The sequence below is a fragment of the Grus americana genome, chromosome Z (assembly GCF_028858705.1).
Source record: "Grus americana isolate bGruAme1 chromosome Z, bGruAme1.mat, whole genome shotgun sequence".
NCBI classification, from domain to species: Eukaryota; Metazoa; Chordata; class Aves; order Gruiformes; family Gruidae; genus Grus; species Grus americana.
This window is the reverse complement of record NC_072891.1, coordinates 76,914,879-76,928,906: the sequence shown is the minus strand read 5'-3', so window position 1 is coordinate 76,928,906 and position 14,028 is coordinate 76,914,879. Positions and strand designations below refer to the sequence as shown.

General features: G+C 45.6%; 1 protein-coding gene across 1 annotated transcript; it reads right to left on the bottom strand.

The window, feature by feature from the left end:
- Nucleotides 1-5,930: 5,930 nt before the first annotated feature.
- LOC129199828 (uncharacterized) lies at nucleotides 5,931-14,011 on the bottom strand. The gene is made up of 6 exons (XM_054810875.1): nucleotides 13,975-14,011; nucleotides 13,225-13,344; nucleotides 10,262-10,271; nucleotides 7,879-8,285; nucleotides 7,248-7,376; nucleotides 5,931-6,179 (listed from the first exon to the last, which is right to left on the bottom strand). Exons 1-6 carry the CDS (start codon nucleotides 14,009-14,011, stop codon nucleotides 6,067-6,069), a joined length of 816 nt encoding a protein of 271 aa, XP_054666850.1. The 3' UTR covers nucleotides 5,931-6,066.
- Nucleotides 14,012-14,028: the final 17 nt, after the last annotated feature.

The following is a 14,028-nucleotide window of genomic DNA, read 5'->3' as shown; positions in this document are numbered from 1 at the left end:
TCTGTTGCATTGGCAGCCACCTTTCCTTCACATGTGCATGATGCTGTACGAAACACTGCAGACAAATCCTGTCATCATGGACGTCAAGAGGCTACTTCACATTCACACCCAAGTGTATTACACCATAGTTAGCTTCCTGCTTTGTTAGATTTGTTACTAGACTGCAACTAACAATTAATAGTAACACAGAAAAAAGCATATGAAGATCAGCCCCCAAGGTGCTTTTGAAAATCCTGTGCTACTTCACCAGAGGCCTGAAATACCCTTGAGAATCCAGTCTGTGCATTTTCAGAGTTGTCAGCACACGATTCTGCCTTCTTTGAAATTCCTGTGGATTTTAATTCAGTTTACTTTCCAGGCTCCTCTTGTCTGATATGGCTTCAGAGAGCCCAAGAAGTCTCATTTTCAGTAGTCATTACACTTTTACTACACAAATGAAGCAGTTCCAGTCACTTTTTCTCATGGAAGAACAAATGAGGTTGATAGTGCTCTCTGTGTGTAAATTAGAGAGAATATGAACTGCTACGACACAGTAAAACTTCTGATTTGTTCAATGTTTGTTTGGAAGATAGAGCTCTTACAAAAATGTTTTAAAAATGTAAAGAATGAGCTTCTTTCAGTATTGAAAATTACTTCTGCTTTAGGTGAATAACATAAATGTCTTACAGGCAAAAAAAGACTACCCTGGAAAATAAAAAACATGGTCAGAGAAAGCCTTGATGAACTGCATGCATTGTACAGCTTCCCCAGAGCAGCCATCTGCAAGAAAAGGTTGAGACAGAAAAGGACAGGACTGGAGTTCTCCATTTCTTCTTTAACTTGATAGCAGCTCCCTGATGGTTTTGGGAAGACCCATAATGATAGTAGAGACACCTGGGGTTTTGGTCTAACAGGACATATCTGTGGCAAACAGCAGGCAATTGTCAGCTGTTGCATGACAGAAATACACAAGTTAAAGCAGCGCAATTTAAATAAAAGCCTGAATAAGGAATATGGTAAAAATGTGTAATAACAGCTCCACAAGAAACCCACTTGAAAGAAAGCAGGGGACTTGGCAGTGTAAGTATGTGCAAATTATAGGATGGAGATTTGGCTGACATTAGTAAGAACATATAGTGTGTAATTTCTGTATATAGAATAAGGACAATGGGCTGTTTTCAATGTCTAAGAAACCATGATACTTCGGTCTCCAGCTTGTGGCCACAAGTTATTCCCTAATGTGCTTTACAACACAGAGGGTGGCTTTAAAACATAACTGGGTCATGCTCTTCACCCCTTGGCATTGCTAGCTGTGAGTTCCTGGGTTGATAGAAGGGGGAGCTTTCTACAAGCGATGTATGAAAGCTGTAGCAGACCCGCAGTGCATACATTTCTGTTCCCCTCTTAACACCAGTCTGTGAGGGCAGGCCTGCTTTTTTTCAGGATGCGTTACAGAGCTCACAGTGCAACCACGAAAAGGTGGAGGGTGGGGAAGAGCTTTGCAATGACAGAGCCAGACTGTGCGGGGACTGATTTTCAGTTCTGCCACAGAAATTGTGGGGCCATTTCCAGCCTTTGTTGCAGTCGCTCATCTGTAACAGGCTGACAGTAGTGTCTCAGATGTCATCTTTGGGGGCTCTCCTTTTCTTCAAAGGAAAGAAAATGACAGCATCCTAGGTGATAAACATGAAGATGGGGCATTATTTACTTAGGATATGTTCAACTGTCACCACCACTGGAGCGTTTATTCCTCTGGCAAAGAAAATAACCAAGTGAACCAGCTGGGCTTGTTTCCTCCCAACTGTAGGTAGGGCAACTGCATTATTCTTTTATTCCCTCCATTTTTGGCCTGGTAAACTTAGAAGTTTGAGACACCTGAGTTTTAGTGAATAGATGTGACCTCAGGCGCTCTGCCTTTACAGTAAAGTCTGGATCACACAATTCCTCTGTATCACATTTAATTATTTAGAAGCAATAGTAAGCTATTAGCTTATGAAGAAATAGCTGACAACATCCTTCTAGACATAATATTTTTTATGGAATATGATTTTTTTTAGGGAAAAAATCCAGAACTCTGTGCACTGGCTTTATGTTATTTATTCTCCCAATACCATATCTCACACATACTCACATGACATTAGGACAAAGATTACAACTGAAGATAACGATATGGTAGTTATCCACCAACCTGCTAAAACTTTCCTCATGCCTTGTGGTTCCTGTTGAGGGAAGAAAGTAAGAGCAGGGAAGCAAGCTTAAAATTACAGTTCACATTTAACAAATTTAACAGAACCCACTTTTTCTTTCTTGCATAGAGACTGAGCTTAACCATAGAGCTCGAGCTTAACCATGCCATGCAGAAACAGTGTGTGCACTTTTCTGCCTGCTTGGTTGAGAAGTTGTAATGCGCTGAGCCTCTAAGCCCAATCTTGCAATCACAACTTAATTGTATAAACCCTCTTTTAGCACTGAGCAGCAACTGCCAGAAATGTCAACGGCTGCACATACATGTGCACAAGTACCTTCACTTTTGCAATGCCAAGGGCCTCTGTGCACTCCTGCAGCCAGCCTTTCACTTGTAGCTCTGCAGCCTTCCACCTGAGCTGCTGTGTCAGTCTTTTTTCCCTTCTCCTTCCTACGCTGTTGCCTTTGTGCTGTTACTCTCATGGCCTTCCACCTGCAAATCTGTATTATAATAGGTTCTCACGGGAAGCAATTGCTAACAGTCTTGAGAACCCCCTCCCTTTCCTCTCCCTGTGTTTCCTGCCTGTTTTGTAGCTTTATTTTGCATTCCTGGAAAAACTAGAGTTAGCAAATAGAAAAGTATCTAGTAGTCATATAAATATCCCTTAAGCATTTACCAGCCATAAACATGCTCCAAGTGGAGTGACCAGCATGCACCACCAGCGACTGATTAAATGTGATCCTGTCAGCACTGGCAGCAGCATATACAGAACAACCAAGAGGGACCTTGGCTAGGTCCTAATGCCAAGCACCAAGTTAACAGAGGAAAAAGCATGGCAGGAATAGTTACAGTCATCATCTTCATCCTCACCACTTACTGGCACTGGAAAAGACACTCTTCTGGGGCCCCGTTGCTTTGCTTCTTGGCTGGCCACTGGGCAGTTTCCCCCTTCCTTCTCTTTCCGTTCTTTTTCCCCTGTGGTAACTTCAAGTTGATGTGTGGACCCCACTGATAAAACTCTCTGCAGGTAAATCTGTTTCAAGAGGTATGATGTTACCATCCCCATGCAGTTGTCAAGGTTCCCTCCCCTTCTTTCAGCACCAGATCCTGGTGGGAATGGTGGGAGCAGAGCTACAGAGGAACAGCTATACCGTAGTAAAAAATACTTACTCTGTGTATTATTACTTAAGTTACTTATATTTAGTTATTGCTTAACTTCACTATATAAAGCAACATATTCTAGGATAGAATGCTACACAGAACTAAGATTAAGCAACTCTCCATTGTAAGGACTGAGATTCAGTTGTTTTAATTTTTGTCAAAGTTTTAAGCATTCAGGCTAATGTTCTTGCAAACCAAGTCTCCCCCTGACAACAAAGCATTACGCTCTCACTGATTATTTTGGTGAGACAAGTAAGTATGACAAGTTCTGGTGCTCTGTTACCAAGAAGTACACCCTCACTCCTGCTCTGGAGCAGGAGATGAGACACTGCAAGGCCCAGATACAGATTTTGCTGTTGCTACAAACCTGCTTATCCCATCCTATCCCACTTTTGAACCCTACTAAAAGGACGTTAGCACGTTAGTACTTGCACGTTAGCAAGTCTTGCCCTTTAGCAAGTCTGCTGCAAGCCTGGCAGCGCAACTGCATTTTGCAGTGCCCGGGGGCTGCGGGTTGGAGCTGCCCCGGGGTTTCTGCAGGGACACGGCCAGAGCAGCCGCACTCTCGTGTGCTGACTGCTCCCTCTGCTGGCACCTGGCAGCTGGATCTCCCCGGCTCCACGCAAAATGGGGAAAACCACAACAGGCGCAGGAGGTGAAACTGTACTCAAGAGGTGGGAGAGAAGACATCGGAACAGAGCCCTTGGGCACATGAGGCATGAGCTTACATTTCCTTCGCAGTATGATGAGCTATCAGTCCTGTTCACTGCCATCAGCAGCATCCGGATAGTGTCTGTTTTTTACATAGGTCTTAGGGCTGGTTTCATTTATCAATTGGAGCTGTCACCCAAAGAACCTGTAGCTTCCTCTCCAGTTACTTGCAGTAGAACAGTCACAGTTTGTTTAGTCACTTCATTTTTATGGGCCTCAAAAGCTGTGAACGGAGCAAAAGATTAAAAAGCAACGCACTTCTGCCCTCATGTAAAAATCCCCTGCAGCATGCAAATACCACAGTAATTCCTCCATCACAGCACCCCTTGTAGGTCTGGCCCTAACAGTGCACAGCAGACTGGCATGTTTTTCAGCCATGTCTGTTTACAGCGGAAAATCCAACAATAGTATATGAACATTTGTCATGCAGTGATCAAATATCCCTAATACTGAGCTACACCAGGTCCCACAGTACCTGTCCCATGGCACAGCCACCACCCCACTTATCCTAAGGACTTTGAGGAGAAGGCAGTGCGATACCTATCACATGCTCATGATGCTGCCTGTGGGACGCACACTCATCCTGGGTCAAGTAACGTAGTGTAAATACATTTCATTGAAAAACAGAGGTCCAAGTTTTCTGGTTTTCCTTTTTCTTACTAGTGCATTGCTTGTCCTGTTGGGTGTGAATCCATAACCTTTTACACCAAAGTCCGGCAAAGTCCTGTCCTTCTCTCCCTAGCACGAGCAATTATCCATACAACCGCATCAGTGGTCAGGCACAGCTCCGATCTGGCTGCCAGCACCAACCAATATTGCCCAGAGCAGCATGGTGAGCTCTCTGATGTAGTAGAGAAACAAGAAACACAGTGGCCATTTGGAGACAGGTTGTGCTGTTCTGGATCCATCTCAAACAAAGGCACTTTTCTTCTAAAGATGACACCTTTCTCTAGGGTTACACAGGCATCACAGTCCATCACCAAATGACATTCACAACTACCAACCATTTTATGCATGAGCAGTATCACTGTCTACACAAGGAACACACGCACCATTAGCTAGAAACACAGGCAGGGAGGCAAATAACTACATTCTGCTTTCAGGAACCAGCACATAGTTAATATTGAAGTGGATGCTGCACAAATTTCCCCTCCACCCCTGCAATCCTGAAAAACAAAATGCTTTGGCAGAACAGGTGCACAGAATGGAAAACTGCAAAGGCATGGGATTGATGATGAAATAGGTATGAAATTAAACAACCTTGCTCCCGATACCCGAGTTCCTTGATATGCTTCAGTTTTTGTAGTGTTATAGGACAGTGTTTGGAAATGTACTTTGAATACATATGTTCACTTGAAAAACATTTTCTAGTATCTGTAGGTTTCAAAAGATGTTTCATATTTTAAGGTGGCTTCCTAAAGAAACAAAGTTTATGTGACCATATTTTGCACACAAGAACATACATTGTGTTTTCCAATAACTTGAGATCATCAGCCTTTTTTAATAACATAGGTTAGAGATGGTCAGTTCCTACTAGCTTTGTGAAACCAGTACAGGAGAGAAAAATGCTCTTTGTCTCCCAGTCAGAGGAAATGTTAGTGTGGAGTTCAACTCTTACAGTACACTGGAAATATGTTGTGCATCCCCTAATCCTGAGATCAGAACTCACATCTCATTAGATATCAGGTAATTCAAAGACAAGGTAATATTATGAGAAAAACAGTTCTATTAGGTCTACATCTCACACTAACAGAGGACAGTTTGCTATCAGAGGAAAAAGTGAAAATGAAAAAAAAATCCTTGAAATATCAGAATTTGGGGATATAATTTTCCTTTTAATCATTATAGCAAGTTAATAAGAAAAACATGTTCATTGTTGGGCATTACAATCAGACTGACTTGTGTCTTCTCTAACAATTATAAATTGTATTGATACTTATACTGCATCAAAGAAAAATGAGGACTGGCGTTTTAAGACAGCATTGTAGTTATATATGAAAGGCCAGTGTTCTGCGAGTAAGGCTTTCTCCTCAAAGTTCAAACACACACTGTGGCAGCATCTTTTCCAGACTCATTGCTAGCACCATGTCACCTTTAATGCTTAGTTTTCCTGACATGAAAGCCATGATTGACTTTAGCTTCCCTAAAAAGAAGAAGTAGGACCATTAGAATATGAAAAGGAACTTGATACAGTCTGAGCATAGGAAACAGTAATATCACTACTGTAAGATCTTGGAGTTCTTCAGAAATTCCTCTTTGGTATATACTTTGTATTTTTTAACTACGTGGTAAAAATGCTAAATCATACTCTGCAATTAAATCTCATACCCTTCAAATATCTCAGTATAACAAAGTATTTCCACCTATCTGTACCTATATATCCATAGATCTTACAATATTGAACCACTTCGCTGAAAAGAAAGAGGCTGATTAACTGAAAGAGAATTTGCTTTTCCACTCCATTTTTAAAGGTATTTTTTGAGGGCTTGGTTGTAATGATTAACTTACTTAATGGATATCTTCCTTTTTCATGATTAATCTATTCTGACTCCATTTTGATGTTTTGCTAAAGGCGGCTCAGAACTGTTTTGAATAGCGATAAATGACGAAATCACACTTATAAAGCAGTGCAGCAATTTAACATCATGGAAATTGTGACATTGCCTCTTGTCCATGAAATACTTTACCATAAAAACCTTTTCTGGAGCCAGAAAAAAGCTCAGTAGGAGGGCCACAATGCATGAGATGTTGCATGCTGTTACTTAATGAAATTATTAGATAATTTTAACTGAGACAACACCGTATAACTCAGGTCTCTCAGGGGAGAAGAAACAAACCAGGTTACTTTCGTAGCAAGTTCTGCTGTAAAAAACGAGCACATTTGGGAAAGGCAGATTAGAAATGTGCAAAACAGAAGTCCAAGACATGGACCGGCCTCTTTCTGAAGCTACACTCGCTGCTAAAATTTCAGTACCTGGTGAATAAAAGCAGTATAAGCTTTTGTGCTCTTCCTGGTCACAGAAGAGAAAAATTCACAAGAATCCAAGGAGTCCTATCCTACACTTCTGCTAGAAGGAGAAGTGGTCCCGGGAGCCAAAAGCTCCTCCATCGCAGGATCACAAAGCAAGGCGGCTGTCCATTCACCCACCAGCAGAAGGTCTTCTGGGCACCAGGACCTGTGTCTGCCCTGGCAAACGCCTTTGTCACTCACCTGTGAACATCTTCACAAAGTCGCCGCTCGACATGCTCATGACCACGTCGGCCGTCACAGGAGGCTTCCCAGAACCAGCGCTCCCACCCTTGGTTTTCAGGTCAATATACCAAGTGCCTCCTTCATCACCTGAACAGACAGTGGAGAGAGGTGAGAAGGCAGCAAAGGGTGCTGCACCCTCCCTGCTCCATCTGGAGCAGTGACACGACACTACCCACGCCAGCAGTCTCTGCAAGCAGTTACCACTTGCCCCGCGTCCTGCATGCAGGCAAAGCCAGCCGCCGGCAGCCGCCCCGCAGCACTGCGTACCGGGGACACGGGCAGAAGAGCCCAAAGGCAGCACTTGCTGACAGGGCTGGGGGCAGCTGGCGCTTTTGCCATGACCCCACGAGCACCCCTGTCTACGTCATGCTAACCCTGCGCAGCAGGGCAGCGCCGTGACAAAGCCTGCCTGCCTATGCCAGGAGTGGCAGCGGCGTCCTGCACATGCTGCCGTTGGTCCGGAGCATCAGGCAGAACAGAACAAAAGGTTGTGGGATCAGCTGGAAAAGGCGAGTCTTTCTCTTTGAAAACACCAGGGCCTTTTGCTAGGAGCCCAAGCAGGTGAAGGCTTTACAAGTGATGGTCTTACCAGATAACTCAAACTGAAAGACCCCCTGAGTAGTTCTCACATACTCTTCACTCATTGCCCCCTGAATAACTCTGAATGTTTCTGCAACAGGAGTCAGCGGCTTGGCTGGACCAGACTCCGTCTTAACCTTGGCTCCATCTGGGCCTTCCTGCTGCGATCCACTTACTTTCTTCTCCTCTTTCAATGCTTGGGAAGCACCTACAAGAAAGAGATTATTTTTCTCTTGCACCTGCAAAACACTTGAAAACTGCCTGTTGGAACATGCATAGAGAAGTCTGTTGGGAAAGATGTAAGCTTCCCAGTAGGGAAAACGAGTGTTTTCCCACTTCACTGTTGATACTGATAGAGGATGGGTTTTGCACTTGGGAATCTGAACGGCTGTAGAGCACCAAAGGTAATTCTGACATCTATTTCACTTCCTAATACATTGTCCTCCTTGCATGGATGAGCAAGGAGCTGCTGGAAAAACTCAAAGCGAAGAAAGAAGTTTACCAAATGTGGTAAAAGGGACTGGCCACTTAGGAGGAATATAAGAATGTAGTCTAGCGCATGTAGGAATGCAACAAGGAAGACTAAGGCCCAGTTGGAATTAAAACTGGCATGGGATGTCAAGGGCAACCAGAAGGGCTTTTTCAAATACATCAGCAGCAAAAGGAAATTGTGGGCCCGCTGCCGAATGAGGTGAGTGCCTTGGTGATGAAGGATACAGAGAAGGGGGGGCTACTGAATGCCCTCTTTGCTTCAGTCTTTACTCCTAAGGCTGGCTCTCAGGAAACCCAGACCCTGGAGGTAGGAGAGAAAGCCTGGAGAAAGGAAGACCTTCCCTTGGTCGAGGAAGATCAAGTTAGAGAACATCTAGGCAATCTCAGCATCCACAAATCTATGGGCCCTGATGGGATGCATGCATGAGTGCTCAGGGAACTGGCAGATGCTATTGCTAGGCCGCCCTCAATCATATTTGAAAGGTCATGGAGAACAGGAGAGGTGCCTGAGGACTGGAGGAAAGCCAATGTCACTCCGGTCTTCAGAAAGGGCAAGAAGGAGGACCCAGGAAACTACAGGCCAGTCAGCCTCACCTCTATCCCTCGCAGGTGGTGGAACAACTTATTCTGGGGTTTATCAATAAGCATGTGGAGGAAAAGAAGGTTATCGGGAGTGGTCAGCATGGATTCACCAAGGGGAAATCATGCCTGACCAATCTGATAATCTTCTATGATGGCATGACTAGCTGGGTGGATGAAGGGAGAGCAGTGGATCTTGTTTATCTTGACTTCAGCAAGGCTTTTGGCACTGTCTCGCGTAACATCCTTGTTAGCAAGCTTAGGAAGCGTGAGTTGGATGAGTGGACAGTGGGGTGGGTTGAGAACTGGCTGAACGGCAGAGCCCAGAGTGTTGTGATAAGCAGCACAGAGTCTAGTTGGAGGTCTAGTTGGAGGCCTATATCTAGTAGTGTGCCCCAGGGGTCAGGGCTTGGTCCGATCGTATTCAACATATTCATCAATGACCTGGACAAGGGGACAGGCTGTACCCTCAACAAGTTTGCTGACGATACTAAATGAGGAGGAGTGGCTGATACACTGGAAGGCTGTGTTGCCACTCAGTGAGATCTGGACAGGCTGGAGAGCTGGGCAGAAAGGAACCATATGAAATTCAATAAGGGCAAGTGTAGGGTCCTGCACCTAGGAAAGAACAACCCCAAACACCAGTACAGGTTAGGGGCTGACCTGCTGGGAAGCAGCGCTGCAGAGGACCTGGGAGTCCTGGTGGACAACAAGTTCTCCATGAGCCAGCAGTGTGCCCTCGTGGCCAAGAAGTCCAATGGTACCTGGGGTGCATTAAGAAGACCATGGCCAGCAGGTCGAGGGAGGTTATCCTCCCCCTTTACTCTGCCCTGGTGAGGCCACATCTGGAATAGTGTGTCCAGTTCTGGGCTCCCCAGTTCAAGACAGACAGGGAACTACTGGAGAGTCCAGCGGCGGGCTACAAAGATGATTAGGGAACTGGAGTCTCTCTCGCATGTGGAAAGGCTGAGAGAGCTGGGTCTCTTTAGTCTGGAGAAGACTGAGAGGGGATCTCATCAATACATAAATATATCTAAAGGGTGGGTGTCAAGAGGATGGGGCCAGACTCTTCTCAATGGTGCCCAGTGACAGGACAAGGGGCAATGGGCACAAACTGGAACACAGGAAGTTCCATCTCAATGTGAGGAAAAACTTCTACACATTGAGGGTGACCGAGCACTGGAACAGGCTGCCCAGAGAGGTTGTGGAGTCTCCTCCTCTGGAGATATTCAAAACCTGCCTGGGTGTGATCCTGTGCAACCTGCTCTAGGTGATCCTGCTCTAGCAGAGGGGTTGGACTAGACGATCTCTAGAGGTCCTACCGATCTGAATCTGTGTAAAAGAAAAGGGAAAATCAAACCACAGCATAATTCTAATTCTGACTGTCCACAGTTCGTTGCAAAGGCTTAAACAGTACATTTTCTAACACAATCCATACACTCCTGACAGTGCTCACAAAACCCACATCAGTTTCAGAACACTTTCACCTCAAAATACTTCTGTCTTGTCTATTTTGCTAAGAACATGGATATTTTCATTAATTCTTCTGCAAAGGCTTCTAAGCTGTAAATCAATTCACTGCTTTAATCAGCATTTTACTGTACCACAGTGAACACGTACAGTTCACAATGAAGACCAGCATTTGCCATTTACAAGGCTGATCAACTTGAACAGCCTCTAAAAATGCTGTAGAAAGTCTCTTAGGTGTCTTCAGTATCAAAAAAAATAGTTAGGACTGTTCTGTGAATCCCTGCTAAATAACTGGTGTTGTGAGGCCCAGGGAACTAACACCATCCATCCCTGGCAGAACAGCCCTAGTGCCATTGCTCAAATCTTATTTTCAAGGGAAAGGGACTCTGTTCAAACTTTGCCTCTTCTGCCTGTCTCTTATCCCTATTTTGTCACTCCTGTGAAACCTGTTCAGCATTCTTAGTTGTCCTTCAACTTGACACGCTTCAATTCTGAAAAAGGAAAAACGATGCTTTTCTAAAAAAGAAAATTTCTCCATTTCATCTAAGAGATTGTAAATCATGCAAGTTTCATCTAGGAAACAACATAAACTGTTTTTTGTATAAATTTATCAAGAGAGATCATATGACACTCCTGAAAAATGTGCTGTTTGACATTTGATTTCTTCTTCCACCAATATTTACCTGTGACCTTCGGTATAAACAAGGATTCTTCAAAATAAGGCAGCAATTATAAACTGTGAAAGTTTCAGAGTCCTGTGGAAGGTAACATTCTCTTCCTAGCTTTAAGTACAGGGGCTCCGCAGCCACTTTCATAAATCACACTCTCCAAATGAGAAAAAGGCATTTTGCCAAATAGCTTGAATGGAGTCCATGTTCTGGGGAGAAAAAAAAACAACAACCAACTTGAAATAGAGAGAGCATTCATTATCACCAGAAACAATCAACTTCTACACCTGATTTCCCTAGCATATCTTTCTACCTTCACTGCTACCATCAAAACTAGAAGCCTCTTAAAGTTGCATTGAAAAACATTTGAAGACTAGAAACCATGTCATTAGCTGGTAAGTAATAATATATGCATTGTTCTCGCCAACAAAAAAAAAAGGTTTTGAGTTGCAGAATTTCAATCAATTTAATTTACAATCAATTCATATAAATAGGTAATTATTTTGTTATTAAGAAATAAAAACAAATAAACACTTACAAAAACCCACCTCAACTTCCCTCTGCACATCTCTCCTCCACCCTCCTTATTTATTCCTAATAAATTCTTTTAGTTTGAGCCAACTTACAGAATCATTTCTAGTAGCAGTGTATTCAGAAATGTTCTTAGCCTTTGTTGTTAGGTATGCAAAAGTTATTTAATATTCCAATCAAACAGTGGTGTGCTTAAGGGGAATATATAAAATATAATGATTCTTCTGCTAAAAATTCTCTTAATATGTTGAAATAGCAGCACAGTTCATTAGGGCGCACATTTCTTAAGAGTAAACAGATGGAGGAAATGATACCACACAGGGCATGGTGCTGGAGTATCGGTGATCTACGCCCCTAGTGTGCTGGGTGATCTTAGACAACTGGTTTTCCTCTGCTTGCCTCACTTTGCACCTGAAAAATTGGATGTTTCTACCTACTTCTATATTAATTTTGTAAGACAGTCATTGAAAACAGTGCATAAGACTTGAGTGATGGTAAAATGCCAAACGCCACTCAAATACACAGGAGGCTGGAATGGCAGAAGCATGTTTGTTGGGACTGTCAGCTGGAGGAGACACGGTGTTTTCAGAGCTGATCACTGGCCTGAAAGATCTTCTCACTGTCTTGAGGACACGCGGGGCCCAGCGGACATCGCTCCCTGGGGCCACTCTTGCTACCTCCTTCTGAACGGCTGCATTTTCCTCATCGCCTTCCTCAGGCGAACCCAGGCCAGCCACGGGCAAAGGCTGGGGAGTGCGGAGCAGTTGGCAGAGCAGGGCACTAGCAGAGGCGGTGGTCCCCGATGGCAGGGACAGCCGTGGCAGCCAGGGAGGTGTTGCTGCAATGCCCCGGCAGCGGTTGCTTAAAATTGAAAGGCTGATGGGCACAAGACCTGACCCCACCAAGTTAAAAAGGTGGTTTTTGAAAGAGAAGGGGTACCATGTTCTCCCATGAGTAGCTGTGGGGCTCAGGGTAGGCTCTGCTCCAGGGTGAGTGAATGCTGCACCGTTGGAGGGAAGGGCAGTCTGGGGGGTGCCTCCACCAGCGCAGCACCGCAGGACCACGGGCACCGACGCAGGGGTGCTCAGCGCATGGTAACCCTGTGCTCCCCTGCTGCTCGTCACCTGCCGTAAGGGGGGTGAGCTGTGGGGCTAACGCGCCGGCACCAGCAAAGCTGCAGAGCACCAATGTGTGAGCCTTCCAGCTTCTGCAGCGCCTTCTCAAACGGTCTCTGCTTCTCACCCTAGGACACCTCGCAGGAGGTAAACTGACCCTCCCGGTGCAGGAAACAGCCACAGCGCTATGTTTCCCTATTAAATACTGGAGAGGAAACCACACTTGAAGGGAAGAAGGCCGAACGTGATGCCTAGGGCCTTCTCCTGCAGGTAGTCCTGTGCATGGCTGAAACCAGCAGCTTGCTATGCAGGCACAATGGCTCACTTAGACGGAGCTCATTGCAGGCACGAGGCTTACGATGCTGGCACAGGGCTGGCACAGCCAAGCCCTGCATCCCTCCTTACTCGGGATGAGTGGCTGGAGAGAGGCTGAGGGACAGTTGTGCCTGACTGAGATCTTCTCAGCAAAGCGGTTTTGCTTCCGTCCGTGCAGGGTCCCACCTTGGGAAAGCACGTGGCCCAAAGGATGTTCCAGTTGTGAAGCGTTCAGCCAGCCCTTGGCCCCTTTGGCATGGTCAAGCATCATTCCTACAGGAGCCTGCAGCTCTGTGGCAATGGGAACTGCAGGAACAGTAAAACAACAACTATCATTACGTCAACACACAAGGATGCGTGCATCTGCTTATGGCTTAATCTGATTTCTGTTTCAGTTAGAGGTCAGAGCATCCATCAGGCAACAGGGAGGAGGAGATGATGTGGGAAGAGTTATGTGCGGATGTGGCGGTGCAGGATGTGTAGGCAAGGGCCGACCTCACAGTTACTGTGAAATGAGAGGGATGAGAGGGAAGAGGTGAAGGAGGGGACAGGTACGTTGGGCAAGCAGAAGGCAGATGATCCTGCAGCAGGCGTTTGGATGAACTGGGGAGGCAGAAAGTGAGATGGAGCCAAAGGCTCCAGTGGTTTGAGCGGGACCAGGAACAGAGTTCAGTTTGAAGCCAAATTTCATGCATCCACCAGAGAATGAAAGGATGCTGGAAACCACTCGAGTCCACTCTTTTCATTACGAGTACGCCCCTACACAACCTAATCTCAGGTTGTCTTACGTGCCCCAACCCGGCCATCCCCACTCTCCTCACAGCCTCACCCACACAGCCGGGAAGCCACCCGCGGCGTGCAACGCCCCGGGGGCCGCAGCTGAGCCCCGGCCTCGCCGACAACCGCACCCTTGTCCCCGCCGCCCCAGCCCCTCACGCATGCCCAGGCGGGCCGGGAAGCACGGCAAGGCCATTCCGCCCTTCACCTTCG

Coding starts and splice junctions, on each gene's coding strand:
- LOC129199828 (XM_054810875.1), bottom strand. CDS start 14,011: ATGGCCTTGCCGTGCTTCCCGGCCCGCCTGGGCATGC. Junction 13,345..13,974: donor CCCGGCCCGCCTGGGCATGC/GTGAGGGGCTGG, acceptor CTGTTCCTGCAG/TTCCCATTGCCACAGAGCTG. Junction 7,377..7,878: donor CTTTCAGTTTGAGTTATCTG/GTAAGACCATCA, acceptor CTGTCTGTTCAG/GTGATGAAGGAGGCACTTGG.